The sequence below is a fragment of the Furipterus horrens genome, unplaced genomic scaffold (genome assembly GCF_987537825.1).
Source record: "Furipterus horrens unplaced genomic scaffold, mFurHor1.1.pri manual_scaffold_1, whole genome shotgun sequence".
In the NCBI taxonomy this organism is placed as follows: domain Eukaryota; kingdom Metazoa; phylum Chordata; class Mammalia; order Chiroptera; family Furipteridae; genus Furipterus; species Furipterus horrens.
In genome coordinates, this window is record NW_028327171.1 from 108,462,966 (window position 1) to 108,489,078 (window position 26,113).

Below are 26,113 nucleotides of genomic sequence, written 5' to 3' on the forward strand. Positions count from 1 at the left end.
ATAACCCCTATTCTCACCATCGTCAACATGTTATTCTGGAGCCTTGAATGCCAGGCTAAAGGATAAAAGGCTCAAAATTTATGACTAGTGGGAAACTATTGAAAGGTTTTGAGCAGAAGAAACAGGTGATCAGAGTGAAAGTATGAGGTATTTTGGTGCCAGTGGGGGGCTGGGTTGGAGTAGGAAGATCCTGGGAGCCATGGTCATGGTATGGCCATAAAGCATGAACTAGAATGATGGGCAACGTTAGATATGAGAGCGTTTACGAAAACCACTGGAAATTGTTGTCCCCTTTGTTATAGAAAACAAGGGAGGTGTCAGGTATGAATATGGAGCTGTATTTTTCAAAGTGTGATCCTTAGCCTTTCCTGGTGTTGCACAGTTGGTTGGGTATCATTCCACAAAGCAAAAGGTTGCTAGTTCAATTCCCAGTCAGAGCACCTGCCTGGGTTACAGGTTTGGTCCCTGGTTGCGGCACATGGGCGAGGCAACTGATTGATGTTTCTCTCTCGCATCAATCTTTTTCTTCCTCTCTTTCTCCCTCCCTTCTCCTTGTTATAAATAATTAATTAATTAATTAAAAACAAACCAAAGTGTGGTCCTGGGACCCCTAGCATTAAAATCATCTGGGCAGAGTAGGGGGCTTGTTGAAAACACAGATAATCTGGCCCTATTCCACACTTTTTTGATTCAGAATCTGTGGGGAAGGCGGTGCCATGTTTTAAAAAGAACCCCAGGTGATTCTTAAGCATTCTGATGTTTGAGAACCCCTGACTTAGGAAATTCCAGCCTTCATGGTGAATGGTATGGCGACACCATAAACAGGCACCAAGGCACCAGGATGAGAAGATTCTCTCAGGGAGGTGCTAAGGACAAGTTCTAGTCATCCCAGCTCCACTGTGTCAGGGAGGGTCAGCTGTTGGCTGGATGGGAGTGGAGGGGCCCAAAGGAGGAAGGCAGCTAAAACTTTGGGTCTTCTGGTTTCTTAGCCACTTCCACCCAGCATGGCATCTGCCAAGTGGAAGAACCATGGTTCACTGGGAAAAGAGAGTCTATACACCTGCTAATGAATGTCAGCTGAGTCCTCTCAGAAATATGATGGCTTCTCCCACCATAGCAGGACATTTATTTTGATAATACTTGTTCCAAAGATGGAACAGAAAATGAATTGCTGGTAATTGAGCATTTCAAGTGGTGCCTGCATGCTATCTGGGTAGTGCTGGCAGTGTGTGAGCCATCCCCCTTCAGCACTAACGCAAGGAGACAGAAATAATGACTTGATGGACTGTCGTGGGTACCCATACACATCGTGTGTACCTGAGCCTTTAACAGAATAAAATGTGTTGTAGACACCTGATGATGTGTAAACTTTCCTTCATTGGCTTCAGGAAAAATGGCTTTCTAAAGAGTGGGAGGCTTGGGCCTGGGAGGTGGGTGCTGAGAGGGAGGAGTTCTTTCATTTATGTAAAAGAAAAAAACATCTTGCTTGTTTTACTATGGATCAAATTATGACACAAATCTAGTAATCGATTTCAAATAAGATGATTGATCAGAAAGCCAGAATGCAAAAATATTTTCATTTCCTTCAATGGTTTCTGTCCTTTATCACACAGGAAGTTCTCAGATTTGACTGGTTGAGTTGACTCATTTATTCAGCAAATGCTCTTTGAGAACACAACAGTGACCCAAACAAAGTCCTTGCGTACATGGAGCTTACACAGGAAGTAGAGAGAAAACACCACCACAAACAAATATGTAATAGGTCATATAGTGATAGCCAGTGATTCATGAGCAGAGAGCTAACTGAATAAGCCATGGAGTGTGTTTAAGAGGAGGTTCCAGCCCTGACCAATGTGGCCAGTTGGTTGGGTGTCATCTCGCAAAGCGAAAGGTTGCTGGTTTGATTCCCAGTCAGGACACATGCCTGGGTTGCAGGTTTGGCCCCTAGTCTGGGCATGTGCAAAAGGCAACCAACTGATGTTTCTCTCTCACATTGATGTTACTCCCCCTCTCTTTCTCCCTCCTTTCCCCTCCTCTAAAATTAAATCAAACCTTAAAAAAATAAAAATAAAAAGGAGGTTCCAGGTACATGAAATGGGACCCACAAACTCCTTGAAACTAGAGCAAGCTGGGTGTGTTCATGAAAATGGGAGAATGGCTAGAGTGGCTGGTGAACAGAGAGCAGGAAAAGGGGGTAAGAAGTTTGGAGAAATGGGTCCATGTCAAATTAGGCTTTATAAGCCATAGAGACAATTTGGATTTTCTAAGTGTGATAGGAAACAATTGGAGAGTTTTGATAAGGGGAGTGTGATGGTTTGATCGATGTTTAAAGAAATAGGTCTGGCTCCTGTGTCAACAGACGTGACAAGAATAAAAGGAGGAAGATTGCTTATGTGGCTGCTGGGGTGAGGGAAGACAGATGGTGGGTTGGATTAGGGTGGTTGTGGTGGAAACAGAGGACAGAAAGACTCTCTGGCTTGTGGCTGAATAGTCAGGTGAGCTGTGGTGTCTTTTGCTGAGATGAGGAAGATAGGAGAGGAGGGGAGTAAGGCAGAAGGGAATAAAGAATTCTGTTTTTGATATGTTAAGTATGAGGTGCCCATTATGTCCCAAATTGGAGGGGAAGAGTAGGCAGTTGAGTCTCACTATGAGAAGAGAAATTAGGGCTGGAACTGTGCCTGTGGAAATAACCAGAAAGCCATGGAACTGGATGAGATCATCCAGGGAGTGAGAGAAGAGAGAGAAGTCCATAACTGAGCCCTGGGGCATTCCACAATGGAGAGGCTTGGCAGACAAGAAGGATGCAGAACATAAGGCTGCAACGGATATCAGGGGGCCTGGGGGAGTTTCCAGTGAGGATGGTGTCTGAGGAGCTAATGCAGAAATGTTTCCAGAAAGAGGAGGCTCTTGCTCTTAAGTGAGGTTGAGCAAGGTAGGCATCTCCTCAGGGTGAGAGGGCCTCAGTGGCTCAGGGAATCGGAGCCCAAGCCCAAGAGGTTGAGGATAGCTTTGGTGAGAGGGCTGCCTAGCACTGGAAGTCCCCAAGGAAGGAAGGTCCAGAGTGAGTGAGGAGGGAGTCCCCGAGCAGGGTCAGCCTGGTGCAGGCAATCAGAGCCCCAGCAAAGTGAGCAAAGCATCTGTATGAGGCTGGCTCAGCGTAGATGCAAAGACTGAGCAGGTTCAGGAGCCATCCATGAAGGGCGGGGGCTGTGGTGTGCAGCATCACAGCCAGGGAGAGCGAGGAGCCCATCCACGCAGGGAGGGCAGCTCAGCTTAGAGGACTGAAGTCCAAACAGGGCGAGGAGATGTCCACACAGGGGGCTAGCCATGGGAAGTTTATTAGAGGGTAGTCTTGGAATTGATCCCTGAGGAAGGGAAGGGAAGAAGAGGATTAGATAGAGGGTAAAGTTGAACTATAACATTGTCTCAAGGGAAGTCTCAGCTATCTACAGACCATTCTGAAGACTGAGTGACTAGTCAGAGGTGTCGCTGGATGGGGAAAGAGCTGGGTTTTTATGTACGGGAGCTCATCAACAGACGCGGGCCAACCTCAGAAGGGCAGTGGCAACTGAGGTCTCTGTCTGCTGGTGGCACTCCCAACAGTCGTAAAATGTCCTTTATGGAGTATCTCAGAATCTACCACCTACGTGGTCTCAAAGTACCTTCTGCAAATATTTCTTAATTACAGAGGGAATTAGAATGACTCTCAGTGAAGAAGGCTGGAAGATGCCAACTTGATCAAGTGATCAAAGTTAACATCACCAGTAATGAAACAAATGGAAAATGTATCCCACCTGATAGTATGCAGCAGGAAGAACAAGAATCATTTCTGTGATATTCTTGATTCTAATCATGAGAGAGCATCAGACAAACCCAAGTTGGGGGACATTTTATAAAATAATAACCCTGTAACTGTTAAAAGTGTCAAAGGCAGAAAAGTCAAGGAAAGCCTAAAGAACTCGTCTAGGTTAAAGGGACAACTAAACACAACACGTGTTTCTGACTGCATTCTTTTGCTCTGAAAGTCAGTATTGGGTCAGATGGCAAAACCTGAGTGGAGTCTGAGTATGAGGTTGTAGCAATGCTACCAGAATCACTTGGGTTTGAATCCTGACCCCAGTATTTTATAGTTGTATAAGCTCAAGCAAGTTAACTAACCTCTCTGAGACTAATTTTCTTTGACAAAGAACAAACCCTCCATAGTCTCTTCTTCCAAGGAGGGGAGCTGCTGCACCCTCAATATAATAAAATCATGAAATGAATATTCGAGTTGGAAAGAGATGTAGGGAGATTGTCTGATCCAGCATCCTCATTTGAGGCAGTGAGGTCCAGAAAGGAAAAGGCACGCTCCCAGCTGGGCACAGCTGGGTAGGGGCAGAGCTGGAATGAGATGAGACCCTGAGGATGGTGTCTTTAAGTTAGGATGATTAGGATGGTGCACATTTTAATGATGCTTTAGAAACCTAAGACACGTTTATATAGAAGTAGAGCTTAGACAACAATTAAAACTTTGTTCTAAAGGTTGCTTGTCTCTAAGTGCAGGGGCCCCCTACTGTGGGCTGGGCGGTGCTTGGGTCTCCTCTGAAACGAAGATTCTGTCAAGTTAGAAGAATCAAAAACAGTCAGAGCCCTGGGACAGAAGGCAGCTAGGTCCCTTGATTTTCTCTCATTAACTCGGTCACATTCATGGCCACTGTTCAGAAAATAATTAATAGTCCTCTTCGAAAGGATTTTTTCTCTTCTTAGCAGCCAGAAAGGGCTGTCTCTGTTGCTGAAAAACATTATCTTGGTTGTATGCTCATTGAAATAAAGACAAATAGATGAGGAAGAAAGGGGATGATGAGGGAATGATGGTTGTTAAAGTGGCTCCCAAATCTGGTTTAGGATGAGTATCTCCCTCGGAAAAAGGATGTTCCTGGAAAGGAGTAACTTCTGGGTGAAAGATGGGACATAAGAAAGGAGGAGGAGTTTTAAAGTTGTTTACAAGACTGTCTGTGTGCTGTAGTGGCAAGGACTCCTGGGCTTAGCGGAGCTGTGTTCCCAATGACAGGGTGAATGTCAGACCCCTTGCTGAAGAAGGTGACACAACTTCTCTCAGGATAGTAGGGCAGGGGCTTCTGCCATATTTGCACTTGACAATTCATGGCTACAAACATTCACTGAGTATCTCCTGCATGTGTGGTGAGGTCAGGACTGCTGGGGCAGGGGCGGGATGAAAGGATAGTGTTCACTGTGAGAACCCCATACGCTGGCAGCCCTCAGCCTTTTTGGCACAAGGGATCAGTTACATGGAAGACAATTTTTCCATGGACAGGGGTGGGGAGGGGATGGTTTGGAGATCACTCAAGCACATTACATTCAAGCTCACCTCCTGCTGTGCAGCCCAGTTCCTGATAGGCCCCAACTGGTACCAGTCAGCAGCCCAGAAGTTGGGGACCCCTGACATACATCAAGGGAACTGACTACCTGCCAAGTGGAGCAGTGGAGAGGGCAGAGACACACAAAGAGAACTTTGAATGCAGACTGGGAGAGGTGCTAGGGTAGAGTTACAGTAGCAGTATGGAACTGGAGACATTCGCCCTAAAGTTGTGTGTTGGGGCGATGAGTTCGAACTGAGTGTAGTTCTACATGTCTTAAGCAAAGCACTCTGTGCTAAGAGCCATGCTGTGTCTGGAAATCACAAGGAGGTTGGAGTCTAGTGGGAGAGACAGGTGCATGGGCAATAACTGTGGTCTGAGCAGAATCGGAGAAGAGGGACACCACCCCAGCCTGGGTGGGTTATTAAAGGGGAAAGGCTTTCCAAACTAGTGATTCTGAGATGGTGCTTAAAGGATGAGTAGGAAGGAGTCTGGAATGGGGAGAAAAAAAAGATATGGACATTTCAAGTCAAGTTAAATGTAGCAACAGCAAAACTCAGGAGGTGCAAAGCAGCTTTTGGGGTGTTTAGGGGTGAGGCAGAAACTTATTGGAAGTGGGGTTGAAAGTGGGGTGTGGTCGGCCACAGAGGGCTCTGCATGTCAGGTTAAGGGGCCCCTCAAAACTATATCCCAGGGAAATGCCCTTCTAAGAATGCATGGGTTAATTTCATTTAAGGCTAAATTGGTGTTCTTTGAATGGATTTGTTGTCCTTAATTTTTTAATTAATAGGATCCATCTATATTAACAATTTATTATTTATTTTTAAGCCATAATGTATAAAATTATTTCTTTGAAACCAATGGCACATTTTACCTGAAGCAAATTGACAACTATCATTGGGTACTACTTCCCGCTCAGGTTCAGAGGCACAATATTTATCAAAACCAGGGCATGAATATGAAAATTGAAAGAAAACGTGAGAGAAACCTGACATCTCTGTGCTGTCCCTTGTAACTTACTTGCTTCTGCAGTGACAAGGTCCTCCTTCCATGCAGTCATTCAAGCCATGCCCCTGAGGTCAACCTTCCACCTGCCTCTTCATCACCTTCATAACCAATCACCAAGTCCTGGCCATCCTTCCCCTAAATATTACTCTCACCTGTCTCTCCCCGGACACTGCCATTAGCCCTAAGCCACCATCGTCCCTTGCCGACATTTCTGCAGTAACCTGCTGTTTTCCCATTTCTATGCTTGATGTCCTCCAACTAATTCTCCACAAAGCAGTCAAAACCATAATTTTTAAATGCAGATCACATGATATCTTTCTTCTTGCAGCCCTTTAGTGGTCTTAGGATGAACATTGGAATCTGACTCAGCACACCAGGGCTTAGCACCATCAGGTTCCTGCCTTCTGTGGGCCCATTCCCGCCTCACTTCCCAACTCAAGCCATGCTAATCTTTCTAATTCCTAACTTAAGTCCTAGTCCCTCTCTCATCTCAGCTAAACCTTACTTCTTCAGAGAGGCCTCCCTGCGCCTCCAGCTAGGAGCACCTGACCATTGGCACTTTTCACCAATGCGATTAATGATGAGTTGTGTGAATTTGCGTCTAGTGCTTGTTACTCACAGAGCCTGAATTTCCAGAGTCAGGCCCACACCTACTTTTTTAATAATGTGGCCGGGCTGGCTTGTGCCCAGCTCTGAGACACAATAAGATTAATAAATATCTGTTTGAATATGGGGATATTCACATCCCACATGTGCTTCTCTGCTTCCTGAAGACCCCTCACACACAAACACAAAGATAAAACCTTCTATGTGGGGAACACTTAAATACCAATTCAAATCCATTAATAGGTATAATTAACTATCATTCTGTAATACCCTGATTATAGTTGATAATTTAATATTTTTACAATATTATAGATGAGAGAAATTAAGCAAGAGCAGCTAATAAGGGGTACCTTGATAGGTACATACACTTTGGTAGGGCCCGAGGTTTGGCTAGAAATGCAATTTATTCTTTAACCAGTGAAGTTTCAGAGTCTGGGACTCACCAGATACTGAGATATGCAGACTTCCAATGCTGCACATTAATTTATGGTGTGTAATGTAATTGTCAGGCACTGCTGGTATCTGCTCAGAGGCACACTTCTCTACTGTCCACTCTCTGTGGGAAGCTGGATTGTACTCGCAGGGTTGGGACACATGGAATCAGCGTTAAGAGAACATGTGGTCTAAATGCTGGCTCTAAATGAACTATCTGATGCAAAGTAGTCAGAGAAGTCAGCATTTTAAATAATAACTCATATTGATTCTGTGTATTTATCATCAGGTACTTTTTTGGTCTCTCTGTACAGTATTACTAAATAATTTTATTCACTTCCTAAATCATTTGCTTTTTCATCTGTTAAATTGCTTTCCATCAGTCCCTGAATCCTCACTGAAGTTGCACAGGTGTTTCCCACAGCTTCGGTTCTAATGGTAGAAGTTGGACTAAATGGAGGCAATGTAACCTCACAGAGCAATCCAAGTTATGTTCAAACTAAGTAAAAGCCTCTCAGATGTGAAGTAAATAGTTTTTTAAGTGGTTAATGTAGAGCTAATTAAGTCAACTGTCACCAACTGAAAATGAATCAACATTTTTAAGAAAGCAAAAGAACTTAAACAGGAAACAATTTGCTTTTTATTTTTATTATTTTTTATTTACTTATTTTTATTGTATTTTTTCCATTACCATTTCTCCTCCTTATATCCCCCTCCCCACCCATCACCACATGGTTGTCCATGTCCATGAGTCCTTTTTCCTTTTTGCTCCATCCCTCCACACCATAGCCTGCCCCCTCACCCCAGAGCTGTCAGCCTGCTCTTCATCAATGAGTCTGTCTCTGTTTTGCTTGTTAGTTCAGTTTGTTTGTTAGATTCCGCATATGAGTGACATCATATGGTACTTGTCTTTCTCTGACTGGCTTATTTCACTTAAAAGTTTAAAAGTTGTGAAATTACCCCCAGGGAGTATAAAAGCTAACCATTTGCAAACTAGTGGATAAAAAGCATTTTTCTTTAACTAACTTGCTTTAAAATAACCAATTTTATTAAAGCTAGAGATAAAAAGTGAAATGCAATAAAATTTCTGAAAACAATGCTGGACAAGCAGGTCACTCTAGACTGTTCAAAACTAACTTAAGAAAAAAATTGTAATCTGAAAATTTGTCATAAATTTCAAAGCATTCATGAAAGGCTGTGAGGCAGCTCTTTTGTATATAAAAACTATCCCCAAGCTCCAATTCATTCTCAAAAGGGGATTAATAAAAGTTTAAATATGCATAAAAAATTATAAAACTGCACTGCCCATGGTACACAATATATGGGAAACTTTGTGACTAGAACTACTTATCTTTGTTTTTGCATGCTGATGCCCATGATCCCCTTTATAGCAGAGGATTGTGGGACTGCACTCTCCTGATTTTTTTTTTTGTTCTTATTGACATTTCATCATACATAATTCTAAGGGAACGTAGGTTCGTCTTTCTTCTAGGAAAGGAACATTCAGAGCTCCTTTCAATGCTGCCTTTCAGTGCTTGCAAAGGGTAAAAATACAGTTCATTTACTACTTTAATTTCTTTTTATTTTATTTTATTTTGAACACTTGTTCATTTATTTAACATTCTTTTTTGTGGTTCCTTTTTCTTAAATTGTTATTCTATTATAGTTGTCCCAATTTCCCCCACTTTGCCCTCCTCACCTCCCACTCCGACAGTCAGTTCCCACACTGTTGTCCATGTCTGTGGGTCATTCATACATGTTCCTTGCTTAATTTATTTTTACAGACATGCCTCCAAACTTAAAAAATATATACATGTATTGCTAGAATTGGTTATATAAAGTATTTAAAATCTTTACACTCAATGTTTAGATAAAGTCACTTTTTTAAAAAGCCTTTTTCTTCATTTTAATAGACAATTACCTGAAGTTCTGGCTTTGTTAAGTGGCTGTTAAACCTCATTAATATAGTCATGTGTGCATTTCTATGAACTAATACCATCTTGTTGTGGGCTTATGTTATGATATTGTCGCTGAAGACTTTGAAGGCTTCCATACTTTGCACAATCACAGGCGTTAATTTATCTCACATGTCAGAGGAAGTGAAGCCAAAGCTGGATTCTGTAGAGCTAGAATGCCTATGCCTGCAGACCAAGGTATGATTTTATCTATCTTCTTGCTACAGGGTAGTCTGTAGAAGAAACAGAGAAATGGATTAAAGCATCCTTTTAAACAGGCCTAGTTCATCTAAGTCATTTTCCGAAGAGTCCTTCTAAAATCTGAGAAGGCTAATACATCATTAATCAAATGTTCAGTTAAAGTTTAGTATAGTAGGAATAGAGTGGACTCAGTTGACTCTTGGCAGGATTTGTAACAGATGTGTCTGCACTATTCTGGTTTAATTCTGGCCACCTGATTTATTGGGCACCGACTCCTCAGAGACCAGAAAATGAACTGCTTCCTTTCTCCCACATTTCTGTTAGGCACCCTGAGCAAATGCAAAGTGGCTGTTAAAGGTTTTGGTCCTCTCTACATTTCAAGACTTTTACTAAGGGTTTCCACTCCCACTGTCAAGTGCCCCTTGAGACAACATATTTTCTCACTTTCTCAGTATCCCCTCACTCATGTCCCTATTGCTCCAGCCAGCTCTGTTCCAGCTTTCATAAGCACCAAGGAAAATGTCTTGAGGCCAAATCACTAGGTCTTAAGCCTACAAGAACATGGAGTCACCATTGCTCCCAAGAGAATCATAGACACTGAAGTCCTTAAGGATGCAAAGACCTCACTTTATTTGGTTGGTTGGTAGGTGTTCCCTGGGGTAGGGAGGTGGAAAGGAGCCAGAGAGGGCAGTTGGCCTGGTGATCAGCTATCTTGAGCATAGTTCCAGCTGGGGACTGACTACTCTGGGCTTTATTTCCAAGATTAGAGTCCCGGGAGCACAATGAGGCAGTAATGGGCTGCCACTGCTGTGATCGTTTTCATGGAACAGTGAAGCCATGGGACTGCCCTGACCTGAGACTGTCTTGTTTTCTTTCAAAGTGTCTGAAACTTTATGTGGTTGGAATAAAGGTAGTGAGAGGGTAAACTGGGCCTGATGGTCTGTGTAGCTTGTTTTAAAAAATGAACTAGTTATGGTGGAGAAAACTGAAGACGTACTGAGAGGATATTCTGGGGATTAAAGATGAGCAGAATCTAGTTAACAGTGAGACTGTTATATTGCCAATGCAGTAATGAAATACCCTGTATCCGGTGATTGAACATTTCCACCTGGACTGCTTGCTGCCTTCTGATTGGCATGGGTACTCTAGGACTCTAACAGTAGCATAGTTGCCACATGTCATTCCTTCTGCCAATAAGTCATTGTTTTATGTCTTCCTCCTCTGACCAGGTGTTGGACTGGATTGAAAACCATGGCGAGGCCTTTCTCAGCAAACACACAGGGGTTGGGAAGTCCCTGCACAGAGCCCGAGCCCTGCAGAAGAGGCACGATGACTTTGAAGAGGTGGCCCAGGTGAGGTGCTGTATGTGGTTGTATGTGTGTGTGTGTGCCCCCAGGTGAGAGAGACCAGGGCTCTAGCTTGGTGTCTGGTGGAGCATGTCGGGTTGATAGCCCAGGCTTCTGGGCTGCCTTTCTGCCTAACGCAAGGAGACCTTTTACATTCTTGTATCACTAGGTGAGTGGTAAATAGACGCTCATTTTATGGTCTTCAAAGAAAATCATTCTGCTTGCATGATCTGTAAATGCCTCATCCACAAGGTGGTGATGGCAGGAGGGAATGACATCAGGACCATCAACAGCCCAAAGCCACCCCTATGGTTTTCACTGCAGTCGAGTGGGAGCTAAAAATAGTGGCCACTCTGCTCACAAATCTGTGCACTTTCCAGGGTCTGGAGGAAGAAATCACACCTGGTCACCAAGCCATGTACCAACAGGGCTGAATGTTTCCAGAGAAAGTGCCTTTGCATCAGTGGCACAACATTTAGTCTGTAATTTGCACAATATTCAGCCTTTTAGCTGAGATGCCTACCTGTGCCCAATAGGGCACTGTTTTCTAATTTGCACGAAGAGCCTGTATGAGAGGCCTTAAATATTTGTCTTAATGGTGGTGTGATATAGGAGGGTTTCTGTTCTGAGCCTCTATCCCCACGATTTTACTTTCATTTCCTCGGGAGAATTCCAACTGGATCCTCAAAATCTTCACCTTCAAGATGAAATACTGCTGCCCAGTTATGTCATCAGGTGTGATCAGTTGTAGAGGGAAATAAGACTCTTATGAATGAGGGAGGGAAGGGATAGCTGGGAAGGGAATCTGGGAAGGAAGAGGGGTGGGTGCTCCTGGAGTAGTGAGGATGACCAAGCTGGATTTCCACACCACAACTTTAACTAGGACTGGCTCTGATCACACATGTGGGCACTCAGTATGGGCTTCCTGTTTGGCATTGTGCAAAGCCCATCCCTCGCCCAGGGAGGCTGCCAGCCCCAGGCAAATATGAGTTGTGGGTGCAAAGGGAGAGGGGCTGCCAAGAAAAAAAGGAAACTGCCATTGTATGGGAAAGTAGTGGGGGGGGCATACCACATCCCTAGGGACCTGCAAGTTTATGATGAAAAGTGAGAGGGCTGGCAGGGGCCAGAAAGATTGGGTCAGCAGTGACTTGAACCTGGTGAGTGCAGGTAGATTAGACCCAACCTGTGGAATAAAGCCTCAGATGGTATCTGTGCACTATTGGTGAAAATATAAAATGGTGCAGCCACTATGGAAAACTGTGTGGTGGTTCCTCAAAAAAACTAAATATAGAATTATCATATGATTCAACAATCCCACTTCTGGGTATATACCCGAAAGAATTAAAAGGTGGGATGTGAAAAGGTATCTGTACACCCATGTTCATAGCAGCATTATTCACAATAGCCAAAAGATGGAAGCAACCCTAGTGTCACAGATGGATAACTGGATAAACCAAATGTGGTATAGACATACATACAATGGAATATTATTCAGCCTTAAAGAAGGATCTACAACATAGATGAACCTTGAAGTCAGTGTGCTATATGAAATGAGTCAGTCACAAAAGGACAAATATTGTGAGTCCACATATGTGAAGTAGTCAAATTCATTGAAACAGAAAGTAGAATGGTGGTTGCCTTCTGGATGCCTCTCCAGGCTGTTAGAGGGCAAAGGATGGGAGAGGACTAAGGGAGGAGGGGATGGGGAGCTATTATTTAATGGATACAGACTTTCAGTTTTGCAAGATGAAGAGCTCTGGAAATGGATGGTGGTGATGGCTGTACAATGATGTGAATCTACCTAATGCCACTGAACTGAACAAGTTTTGTATTATGTATATTTTACCACAACCACCACCACCACCACAACAAAAAGAAGCCTCATAGCTACACAAGGACCTTCTGCAGAATGAGCTGGACTGTGCCAGCAGGGTATAGACACAGGCCCACTGTGCCTTTGGTGGACAAGATGTAGCACAGACCCAAAATATCGGGGCAGCCAGGCATTCCGGGTGCCCCTCCAGGCTGTTAGGGTGCAGAGGGTGGGAGAGGGCCATTTGGACTCTGTCTGCGAGAGTGGGGCTATGGTACGTGGGCTGATGTGTTGGAATACAGCCATGCCGTTGCTTTGATGCTCTTGCCTTTTGGCTGTCCTGTGGCTCAGCCCCACCTCACTTAGGGTGGCCATCCCTAGAGCCACCCATAGCCCTGACCCAGCCCATCCCTCCTGCTGTCTTCCTGCTGCAGCCTCAGAGGCAATGCCAGCCCTGGTTACAGGCTCACGAGGGAGCTGTCATTTTGTGTGTTTTTTCAACCAAGCAGGCTTGGCAGCCACCTCAACTTTAACCCCGTTTCTCCCAATTGCTCCTCTACTTTCTCACTATGCCTGATAAGCTTTTCACGTGGGACAATGCCTTTCATTTAGTACCAGACACATATGGATTTAAACTGACACTAAAGAAAGAATGGACATATTTTTTAAAGCTTATGTTTCCATTATGTATTTAATATCCCACCAATCCTGAGTGACTAGTATTAGTCTTGTTTTATAAGAGAGAACACTAAGGCTCAGGAAGTTATTCAGTGTGCTCAAGTCATCTGGCTTGGTGGTGCTTCTGCTGGGATTCAAACCCAGCTCTGTCTGACTCAAGTCATGTTCTTACCTAACTCCATACTGTCCCTCCTTTTTGAGGTGTAGGAACTGGGCATGAAACTCATTCCTGAGTGCCAGTTTGCTCATGGAAAGTGCAGGACAAAGAGCAGGAATGGGAGTGGGGATGCTGGTGTGGCCATCCTGTTTGACATACATTACAATGAGTAATGTCTTGATATGGTCCACTTCTCCCTGCCTCTGCTTTCTGGTATGACAGTTATCTTTGTGAGAAAAAAGAGAGTTCTACCTTCCAAGAAGCTCTGCTTTTAGGAGGAATGTTTCCTCTGGAAAAGGGAACACCAGATGTGAAACACCTAAACTCAAAGGGAACAGCTAAGCAAGGGGCCACAGAGTCGCCATGTCACGCTGTAAACAGGCCTCAGGATGGGTGGGTCGTGTAATCTAGAAATCAGTACTATTTTGTTTCCTCATTCCCACTTGGGGGCAGGGAATGGGCAGTGGAGCTGCTCACCATCCTGGAGTTGGTAGGCCACTGAGACAACCAACTCTGACCACGGCAAAGGCCGATGGCTGCCTGTGGCTGCCTCCCTCAGCCCTGCCTTGTTCTGTGCAATGTGATCATCATGCTCAGGTGGTGGGAAAGGGGGCGATCCTGGCAGGAAAGGGCACTCTCTTTATTTCTCGCTTATGTTCTCAGGCGAGGGCCACTGCCAGGAGAGGAGTGGATTTAATCAGGAATTGGATCATTTTTGAGTTAGTCAGAGATCATTCACACTAAGCGAAAGTGTACAAACTCTTTCTTGTTGTTTTGGGGTACTGGTTATGAGCTACGGTCAGGAAGGTTGCCACACATGCTGTGAAGTAGGAGGCTGGGGCGTTGCTTGTCAGCAGTTCTATAAAGGGTCATGATTTAGTGAAGGATCCACTTTCAGTTTTATGATTTCATGATTATTTGACCTGAGGATGATGTGAGAAGGGAATTCTGAGCTGCCATTCTCTATATTCAGGTTTTAAAAATTGACTTGAATCAAAGCAGGAAGAGAGCTGTTGACTTGTGTGTCGGCTCCTGGAAATTTGCCCTCCGCAGTGCCAGCCCTCAAGCAGAGATGGCGACACACAGGGAGTGAGCAAGAGGCGGCGTGAAGCCCCTGCACAAAACGTCTCCACTCTCGGCATAGTGGGGGCACCATGATTCTCACCAAGGGCATTTATGGCAGTTATTAAAATAAATATAAATGATAGCTGTGAAGACATAATGTAGCAATCCATTATCTCTCATTAAACTTTAAAGTTTGTGTTTATTAGCTCTTGAACACATTTTAAACAGACTTCAACTATCATTTGAAGGAAACGAATGAAGTATTTATGAGTCCTCACTTCATCCTGCAGATGGCGCTCTCTGAACAGCCCACATGGGGGCTGAGGGGAAGGAGTAAAGGAGCCAGTCCTGCTAGCTTGACGAAGGAAGGTCCTGACAGGCGGGTGGTGAGGGTCCCAGGCCGGGGGATGCACCAGGGGTCTGTACCTACAGGTCCAAGCTACTGAAATTGTCTGTGCTCCAGTAGAAGACCTGGTCACTAGCAAGAACCCCTCCTGGTTCTGATAGCTACTTGACTCAAGTTGCCTATAAGCTCATCAAATGATGCGGGCCACAGAGTAAATGAGATTTTAAAAGATACTCACTATATTTCTATATTTATATATTTTTGGCATGTTAGGTGTCATCAGGAGTATAAACAAGTATAAGATGAAGTTGCTGCTTGTTACAACATAGCTGTCAGGGGACAGGTATGTCTATATCTGCTCAGGAGGTAGAATGGGATACAGTACTGTTACTTTATCCTGAGAGATTTGCTATTACTTAGCAGAAGAGTACTGAAGTTCCTATGGTTTAGGTAGCAGCTGTGCGTTCTCTGTTAGTGGTCTGATTTATAATCTCATTATCTGAAGTGCCAGACTTTCTGTAAGCTAACTTAGTCAAAAATTATCAAGCCTTTACATTCCAATATATATAATCTAATGTCTCAAAGCACCAAATCACATTTAAGAAACTAAGCATATTAAGTAGCATTAGAGTAACATTTTTGAAAAAGCAGACCATTTAAAGAAAAATGTTTAAGAAATAAAAAAACATAGTCACAAGTGAGTACTTCATTCAATTACCTTTGGTTAGTTATTTCTCTATCTGGCCTTTGCTTTTTTCCTCCAACTTGAATAGAATACAGTTTAAGTTTTTCTCGTTCTGTCTTGAGGTCAAAGTAGGCACAAATGGAAGAGAAACATTTGGCGGTCCAATGACGGCACCTGCCTCGGGGGTAGTGCGGTGACCTTTGGAATAAGTTACATTTTTCTTTTCATGCCTAAAACCAATTATAGCAGCTGCAAGTGCAAGCAGAAGGAAAAGAGCCTAAATAGATGCTTTTTCACACTCCAGCTTCTTAGAGATGCTGAAAGGTTCTTAAGAAAGATGAAAAAATCGTGAAGAAGAAAGCCAGGAAAATGCAGAGAAATTAATGTCATAAAGTGGGCAAGTGGAAGAATGTGAAACAGCAGAGAAATGAAGGACAGTCTTAGCCTTTGGATCTCGCACAGCACTCTTCCCATAAGGGTGGATACAGGATGTTCCCTCCAGGCACCAGGGAGACGTTGTTGGTGTGAGCTACTGAGGGGGATTTGTGACACTCTCAGGAAGAAGGAAGGTATTTCATGTCCTGAGAATTCTGAACCAAAGGTTTGGAGGTCACTTTGTATACACTTAATGTGGAAAACTGAGAGGGGGCCAGAGCCAATATCCAAGATGTGATAGAGAGCCTGCCGGGAACCTTTTATCAAGACCATGAATTGTCCCCCCACTTTTGCTGCTTCCTGTGCGAAACAAATGGCACTCTCACAAGAATTTGGGGCTGCGTTCCTTGTGACTTTAAAGCTCTGGGTAGCGAACTAAAAGATTTGAAGGCACCGGAGGTGTTTTTATCTCTTGTTTCACACAATGGCAGTGATGAAGGGAGGCTTTCATAAGCAAGTGACTGCCTGTGTAGATGGTATTTTAACAAGTTTTCTGAACTAAATCCTACAGAACCTGAATAATGAGCTTCTGACAAGGGGTGGAGTTCATCTTGTAAAGATCGGGGAGAGTGGTAGAAAACCTTGTTGATCTTATCTGGAAGGATTTAAGGGAATTATGAAGTGAAATTAAGAAATTATCTCCGTAAAGCCGAAACCAGCTATGTGATGCACTACACAGGTGACTTAGAAAGGAGCGCTCTGTGAAGTAAATTCCGCTAGATCATCACCTTAGGTTTAAAAAAAAATAGCAAGAATATACTTTGCAAACAATATTTATAGGCCCTTTCATCTATATATCAACAAAAGGCATGTGTCACAAGTAAGGTACTTTAACACAAGAATATAAATACTCCTGATACTTCAGGATATTGAGCTCATCAATAGAAGGTGGCAATAGAATAGTATCTTTTGTTTAAAAGATTCTTTCTAATAGGAGGGGTGAGGGTATATCAGAAAGACCCACACCTCTGTGAGATCTACAAACCTAAGGATAGTAAACTATGTGGAGAAATAACAGATTAAAGGAGAGCAAAGAAGAAGCCATGGTTGTTACTGGAGAGGACCACAGTCTGCCTGTCAGATGGAGGACATGGAAAATGCTATCGTGTGATTTTCTGGCTCAAGGAAAACTACGATGGTGATGAAAGTCCTCAAATTTCCTGGCTTCTCCTGTGCGTTTTGTGACACTGTAAATAGAGCATTAATAAGTTGACGAGAGCAAAGGGTTCTACATGATGGAGAGCAAATCACTGTAGGAAAGCCTGAAAGAGTACAGATTGTCTAAACTCAATAACCTTGACCTTCAGATGAAAGGATTTAGACTTCACTCTTAGAACAAGAAGGAATATTAAAGTCTTCTGAGTGATGAGATAAATTAAAATATAAACTATAAACCAAAGGGATGAGAATTTCTCTATTCACTGGCTGTTTAGATTGCATATGGAATATTGTGCCTAATTCTGGAAAATATATCTTCAAAAGGATATTGAAAAACTATGCTGTGATTTTTAGGTAGCCAGGATAGTGAAGATGAAGTAACTGGATATGTTCAGTTTTGAGTAAATAATTTTTTTAATGGAAGGCAGGGGAGTGGGTTTGATAGTTGAAGGCTTCTTGTAGAAGAGGTAAGGGTGGAAGGTATAGTGAAGCCAATTTTAGCTTATTTTAGGTATCACTTCAACCCACATTTTCTTTTTTATGCCTAAAACTAGAATGAAATGTCTTGCAATTATAGTGTGCTTCTTATCACAAGAGGTTTTCCAGTAGAGGCAACCCTTTTTCCTTAGAATATAAATATCCACAAGTCTTTTCCATCTTAAAAACAAATAAATAAAAAGAAACCAAGACTAACTTTTTCGCACTCCACCCTCTTGTTTCTCCTTCCCTTCATAGCCAAGATTCTTAAGAATCTGTATGTGTGCTTCTACTTCCTCACCCCCTAGATGCCTTTGACCCCTGCTGCTGGGCTTCCGTTTCCTCTGGCTACCTGAGGTTAATCTTTCCAAAGTCTCCACTTGAACGTTTTTGTTGCTAAATCTAACGGACACTTTTCGGATATGAACTGGACTTTTTGAAGACCAACAGCCTGCTGTTTTCCCTGGTTCCAGTCATTACACACTGCTCCAAGACTGGTTTTCCTAAAATGCATTTCTCATCATGTTGGTTATGGAACCCACAGATGGCTTCCCATCTGGGTAAAGTTCAAACTCTTGATATTATATGCCTTTTATTTTCTGGCAGTCGCTTTCTCTGGCTTTATCTTTATCTCTCCTTTGTCCCCTCTACCCCATCCACAGTGCTGTGGTCCCAGAGTTTACCTGAGCATGCCATGCTCACCAGTGTCAATGCATCTCATCTTTCATCCTTCCCACCTGTTTAACTCAGACCACTCCTGACCGACTTCTATTCATTTTTAAACATTCATCTCAAGTATCACCTCTTCCAGGAAGCCTTCAGTGGCTTGTGTGGTTTGTACTGAATGCCACTTTTCTAGATTACATCCCTATCATGGCAGTAATTATCATACAATGTCATCAGTGTTATGCTAGCCTCACCACCCAGCTGGACTGTTACCTTCCTTAGAGCAGGAACTTATTTCTGTTAGTCTTTTTATCCCAGTGCCTAGCATGATGAGTCTAATGTGTAATTGGTGTTTGAAAAATAAAGGAGGCCCTGGCTGCTGTGGCTCAGTGGATTGAGCGTTGGCCTGCGAGCTAAGTGTCTCTGGTTCGATTCCCAGTCAGGGCACATGACTAGGTTGCACGTCAGGTCCCAGTTGGGGGCGCGAGTAAGAGGCAACCACACAGTGATGTTTCTCTACCTCTATTTCTCCTTTCCCCTCTCTCTCAAAATAAATAAATAAGAAAAAAGAAAAATAAAGGAATGAACAGTAGAGTGGAGATTCCTTTGTTGGGAGTATATCAGGCCAGAGGATCTCTATGGTCCCTTTCAGCTCTAAAAACAATAAACAAAAGAGAGATGAATATTCATAAGAACACAAGCCCCAGGATTGTATAATCCAGAACCTGACTGAGAGTCATCCTACTAGACCAGATTAGTGAGACTGCACTGCACTGGTCAGCCTAGGCAGCCGACAGCCCCAGCCCCGGGTCCGGCACGTGGGAAGAAGCATCTTTGAGTCAAATTTTGAGTGAGTTCTCTGGACTTTTGTATTTTTTAATTTAAAAAAACTAAATAATTATTTCAGATGAAGCCATAGGAAACCAATTTTGACAAAGGACGGCATAGTATTCCTTACTCTGTCCACTCTCCCAGCCCCACTAAGTTTCCATGTTTTTCCAGCCAGGATAGTGACCATCACACTGTGGCAGACTCTCAGGGGAGGTTTAATCCTCTCCCTGTGTTAGCTGAAATGTGGTGAAGTTCTTTTTCCCTTTCAAAAATTCTCCTTTGTTAAGGTAAATAAGATTGGCCCTTTTAAAAGAGATCTTAAAGGTAACAACAAAACAAAAAAAAGTAAATTAAACAAAAGAAGCATATTGATTTTATGTTCAGTATATTGATTCGAAGTCCAAGACAACTCATTTAGTCATACTTTTTATTCAATATGTCATATTCGTTAATAGACTTTTTTCCTTCTCCCTGCTGAAGAGACCCCAATAACAACAGCAATGATGATATTAACAACAGCAATAACAGTTACTGGGTACTTTCTGTTCTCATGTTAAGCCAATTCTCATAACATCCCATGAGTTAGATATTTCTAATTCTCATTTACAGGTAAGGAATCTGAGGCAAAAACGTTAAATAACTATTAAATAGCACAAGTTGGCAGAATATAAGTGCCACATCGGGGTTCAAACCCCAATCGTTTGGCTCCAGGACTTAGGTTCTCAGTCACCTTGCCGTAGTCACTTGATTCATAAGAACTCTGGATACCTCTGTGATGAGGCCTGGTGGGGGACTTCAGTTCCACCCTGAACCAGTTTCTAGTCCTCTCCCTATGTGTGGATCTGGGCATTCCCTCAGACAGCTACATGACACTTTCCTTCCTTCTGTTTAAGATTTCCCTTGGTGAACTCGAGCGTCACTTTCATGATCCTTTGTGACAGCCTTATAATCCAAAAGATCTATGTGACCCCATGCCTCTGGGAATGCTATGACTGCTCTTTATCTTTCTCTACCATCTTCCTCTACCTGTCCTCTGGCTTATCTGAAATATATCTACCGACAGTTGGTGACACCTGGCTCTGTTCTCTGCTGGAGCTTGGCCTATTTAACAATTAACTTAGCCAATATCTTGCCTGAGTCTTCATTTCCATTTTCTAGCACAAAATGGTAGATTATACTTGGCCCAGCCCAGAACATTCATTTTGTCTCTTTCCTTTTACCTTTTGCTGAGGTCAGGCTATCTTAAGTAAACTTCCTAAATTCCAAAATACACACCCCCCTTAATAGCTCCACAAACCTATTTGAGATATTCCTCTCAGTTCTGATTTCCCATCTATTGGGACATACGGCCTAGTGAAGAAAAGCGCAGCATTTACAGTCAGTCTGTTCTTTGCTTTTATTGGCTTTGGCCCTTGTGACAATCACTTAATATCCCTGGGCTTCAAAGTCCACTCTAAAATGAAGATAGTAACAACTATTCTGAAGAGTGGTATGGGGATTAGAGATAACATATGGAAAGTGCCAGATGGAGCTGAAGAATGGTGGCGACAGCAGTGGTGACCGTGGAGTTAGTGGTGTTAGAGTACATCTAAGCCTCACTCCCTTCCAGGCTCGGTTATCAAGTACCAAGCTGTCATCTCTCAAGAGCCAATGTGGTGTGGTCTGTTTACATGTTAGAAAGAGTAGGCCTGTCCTTTGAGATGAGTCATGTGCCAAGGGGACAGGTCAGCTACAGGTACTGACAAGCTTGGCCCAAAGGTAAGCATTATGGAAGAGGTAGTCATTCAGTCTGACCAGTCAGAACCAAACAAAGGCAATGGAGTAATGGTTTGTCCTACCTGGGGGATGAGCGGATAGCGTGTACTCAGCCCTGGGCATCCAGGAACCAACGTGTTCAGAGATTCAAGGGAGAAGGTAGGCAGTTTGCATTGGAAAGGCTCTTAACAGATAACAGGGCTCCAGCCACTGGGCTGCAAATCAGAGGCTGGGTTGCTGGGGCACCAGTTAGGGAAGTGCTGGCTCTTAGGGACAGTAATCAAAAAGTCTAGTAATCAAACCTGGGCACTGGGGCAAGGCTGGATTGGATGCCTATGGGACCCAATATGGAGGAACCAGTCTGTTAATTAGATTTGTGATTCCATTTGATTTCTGTAACTGAACTGGAGCTGAGCCTGATATGGGGCCCCAGGAAAAGGAGAAGGAAGGAGAGAGTCTGGGCACCAAGTGAGAGCACGCTACCTTCTAAAGGATTCTCTGACTCAATGGGCCTCTTTAGGGGGTACCAACCACCTAACCACACACCTTGCACAGTGACAATGACATACAGATGGGAAGAACAAAGTCGCTCTCAGAGGGCAGTGACATGGTTTAGAAAGGGAACAGGGAAAGCTATTCTAGAGGAAAGCTTTCTCATCCGCCCAGTATTGATTCTGAAAGCAAACCATGTATTACCATGTCTTCCAATAATTAGTTTCAACACAGGTCAGCCTGCCCAGATTAAGAGAAACCGAATCGGCTTCCTGTCCCTTCTCGCTCTTTCATTTCTGTGACACAGTGGAAGCAGGATGGCCTCAGGGGTGTGAGGAGTGTGCTTGCTGCCATCTAAGCTGAGAGTAGGAGGGAGCATGTGATAGACTGGCATACAGGGGCAACATGTGTGAGTTCCACAATGAAAGTTTGTCTCCAGGATAAAAATATTTTGAAAAGTATTTGCAAGGTTTTAAACCTGTGCCCTAAAGAAAAATATAAGAATAAGTAATAATAACTGCCATTTATTTATACATATCTTTATAAGACACATCTCGTTTAATCCTTGAAATAACTCTGTAGAGCAGGTTTTAATATTATCCACACTTTTCAGATGGAAAGTTAGGCCTAGAGAGGATCATTCAAGTGAAGAAAGGAAGATATGAACCCAGGCAGTCCGACCCCGAGCCCACGCTTGTATTCCAGAGTAATGGGGAAAACTGAGCTTCTTCACCACCACCCCCCATTTTCATTTTTTCCAAATGAAGTTTTGTTTTTGTTTTTAAACTTTTAATTATAAAAGTACACATTTTCTATATAGAAGTGCAGATGAACAAAATAGACCAAAAACAACTCACTTACTCAGTTGTCTGTATAACTGTTGACAATACTTTGGTGTTTATCTTCGTGAATATTTCTCTATGTGTGTATATATATATATATATATTGTTCACCAGCTTTTTAATGATATACCTGGAAATAGAGATATATCTACAATGTTATTTTTCTTTGCTTGTGAAGTCTTTAATATTAAGACTTCTTACTCTTTTCCAGATTCTAGTAACTTATAATTATAGGCTATTAAAAGAAGGTACAATTATAAGTGAGTAAGAAGCAGCAAAATAATCATTGAAAACAGAGGGCTGTGTTTAAGCCAAGCATTCAGGATCTTTTCCCAAGAGAAAGCTTCAGAAAATGGCAGATATAAGTGTCCTCCCAAGCCTTTCCAGGTCCCCATTGTAGGTGCATGTGTATTAGAGGGCTGCAAGGACCTTCTGGGCTCCTAAAACTGGCTCAGGTGGGATGCAGTGATGTTGGCGGTGACAGTGGTGGTGGTAGTAGTGATGGTGGTGGCGGCGGTGGTGATGGTGGTGATGGTGGTGGTGGTGAGTGCTTCTAAACAGTAACTTCTGTAGCCTCTTCCCTCCTCTTCTTTCTTCCTTCTGCTTTCTCTCCTCCTCCTCCTCCTCTTTTTCCTTCATGTCTGCCCCATCTTCTCCTGGAAGATCCTTTCCTGAAATAGGGGCTCTGGTCACGTTCCAGGGTGCAGCATGTAGCCCTGGTCCAAGTATGGTTTTTCAGGGGGGTAGTGTTTTCCAGAATCCCGAGGAGCTCCTTGAGGCAGGTGCTCTCTTGCTGTGGCATTCGGGGTGATGGAACAAATTCGGGGTGTCTGGTCTGAAGGGTAAGGGCTTTTGAGAATTTGTGGTAGATAGGGTGGCTGGGGTGGGTGACGAGTACCAGGAATCAGCACTTAACAGCCCTGAGTGAAAGGGCTTTAGGCTGTTGATTATGCAAACTGAAAAACAAGCACACATCACCAGCAAGAACAACCCACCAAGCAGATCATGTCTTTTTTTCTCTGCCAAAGAGCAACTGGAGGCATTTTCATGAACCAATTTGTTTGGAATAAATTTTTAACAGGAGAAAAGCCACTGCCAAATTCTGACAGGAACAAAGCATTGCGTTTGATTTATTCCACCTGAAAATGAAGCTAGGTTCAGGGCAGAGGGAGCTGAGCTCTTGTGGCCTCCTGCAATACCAGGCACGTCCTCCAAGATTCATCAGGATGGATACATTTATTCACCTTGGGATACGCAAGGCGGGCACTGTCCTTTGGGGTTCAGTGGAGACTAATGCAGCTGTATAGGAGCCGACAATACCAAGTACTGGCAATTTCAGCTGTAATTACATATCTCCATGGTGTTTCACACTGTGAGCTATTTAATAAAATATACTGAGTCTCAACGATGCCATGTATGGATTGAAGTATCTCTGGTAGAATTCAGTCCATCGCATGCCTCGAACTTGAAAATACCAGCGAGGGCCTGGGGCATTGAGTAAAGCTAAAAAGGGAACTCCAAATCCATGTGATTGACATATTTCAGTTTTATTCTTCATGATACTTAGATTCTGCCTAAAATTATGGACTCTTTGGTGTCTTGAAATTCACAAGGTCAGTCTCATTTGCTTTAAAAATGCAGCTAAATATTAGAGGGTTATTTGGATGCAAACCTTGGTTTGACCCACCCATCATGGCTGTCACTGGTAAAAGTTTTACAAGTTTATAAAGTTAGAGAGGTTTGAGGTTTTTGCCAAGAAATTATATTCCATCATGGCTTCAGGTGGGCAGATGGTGTGGTACCAGATGACCTTGACACAGAGTAATATACTAGATTGTCCCCATGCCTCACATAAAGTCCCCTTCAACAGTTAGTGCCACAATCTCCCCATCAACAAAACAGGAGTTACAGATTCTTCCTCCCTTCTTCCTTAAGGGAGGTAGTAAAATCCAGTGAGAAGGATACAGGGATTGGAACACCTGGGTAGGAGGCCCAGCGCTCCTCTTGCTGTGTGCACAGATCGCCTGAACTCACCAAACCGTGTTTCTACATCTGTAAAATGGGAAAAATATTTATTCCATCATAACTGAAGTAGGCATCCAATAAGATAATATACTTAAAAGCACTTTAAGTCTAGAGCACAGAACAAATGTAAATTATTATCATTATTATTCGGGGGATATAGTGACAGTGGGTGAGATCATGTCTGGAACATGCTCAGAAAAGAGCAACTAAAGATTTAGAAAAGATTGATGATATTGCCCTATACAGGGTGTTTCCCAGGGGACAGAATGTGCTGACCAGTCTCAGTTCAACTGAACTCTTCAAGGCCTGAACTTCTTATGCTGTTAGATGGCCAGATTCCCACGCATAGCAGGATTAGCTGGGGAAACTTTCCATATTATAAAGATAAAGCTAAATCTAGTGATTTAGCGAGCCTTGTTCTGATGTTTATATAAGGGTGGATCAGTGAGGCTTTGGGGTCAGAAGTAGATTTTGGAAATGGAAGTGGAAACAATATGATGCTTTGTATGTAGACCATTCTGACCACTTCCCTTGCATGCCCTCCTAGCCAGAGAGGGCAGGGAAGCCCTGCTCCTGCTCACAATGACCTGCTTAGCAGCAAGTATTGACCAGTTATGCCCAGCCTTCCCAGATGCAATTTTATCCAGCTTGTTTCTACTCATTGTGTCACCATTCGCATAACCCCATTGCTTTATTTTCCCTTTGTAGTGTTGAGGGGTCGGGGGGCAGGGGTTGGACTGAATTACTCAGAGTTCTGGCTAAGGCTTTCACAACTGAGAATTATGGGTACAGTCTGTGGTCATGGAAGATAGCTCTCGGCCTGTGAAAGTCAGGAATATTCAAGAGCTCCAGATAACAAGGTGAATGATGGGATGTGAGCCTGAACCTCATGGCTCTTCCCTGTCTCCTGGTCCAGTCCCAGCGATTCAGATTCTCCCCTTTCCGTTGAGGGCCCTGTATGGGGGACTTTGATCTTCCACAGCATCTCTGCTCTGAGGAAATGCTCCAATGGGTGAGTCTCTTCACTCAACCTCCTAAGGAAAGACAATGGGAAGGACATGTTGTTTTCTTATTGAAAGTGGAGGTCCTGAGGACTCAGAAGGCCCTGGCTCTTGGCCAGCGATCTGTGGTGAACAGTCCTTGGTGGATATATGGTGTCCCTCCTGTCCTAGAGTAAAGCTCTGAGTCCCATCGTATTTGAGAAAAATGTACAGGCAGCCTCATTCCTCATGCAGGTCTCCTTCATCTGTGTCTCCTATCTCTCACACACTCTTCCCCACTACACGGCCTCTGTATTGGGCTTGTCCCATGGTGAGGGCCAGAGCTGGGCTCCCTGACTCCCGAACTGGGCTTTTCCTTCTGAGGAGCAATTAGCCACTTCTACTATGTTCCCCCGACAGGCTTCCCATCATCTACCCTGGCTTGAAGCAGAAACCCCCAGGACTGTACCTCTAAGTTCATTGCCAAGGCCCCTTACATCTTCCTGATTTCCCAATCCGTACCTTTGCCCAGCAGAGTCCTTCCCTTTCCCTTTCCCTTTCCCTTTCCACTTTAGATTCTTTAAAGTTGGCTCAAAAATGTGCCTCCTGAAAACTTCTTCAGGCTTATCCATTTTACCTAATCTCTCAGTGACCTGTTGTGCCTCAGCATTACATCACCGCTTTGTACTACTGTCAAACCTCACTTCCTTCTAGTCCTTGGAGAATGAACTGTTTGACATAATTTAATTTCATACAGAACCAAGACTTAACCCTAAGCGCTTTGTGCCAAAACTTCTCAAATT

The 26,113-nt window shown here is 43.4% G+C and overlaps 1 protein-coding gene across 5 annotated transcripts in view; it reads left to right on the forward strand.

The window, feature by feature from the left end:
- KALRN (kalirin RhoGEF kinase) overlaps nucleotides 1-26,113 on the forward strand; it is a 684,790-nt gene that overhangs the window by 340,431 nt on the left and 318,246 nt on the right. For all 5 annotated transcript variants that reach the window (XM_090277665.1, XM_090277675.1, XM_090277684.1 and 2 more), the window contains exon 10: nucleotides 10,789-10,911. In XM_090277665.1, coding sequence (XP_090133791.1) covers nucleotides 10,789-10,911 — 123 coding nt within the window. The remainder of the gene's footprint in view (nucleotides 1-10,788; nucleotides 10,912-26,113) is intronic.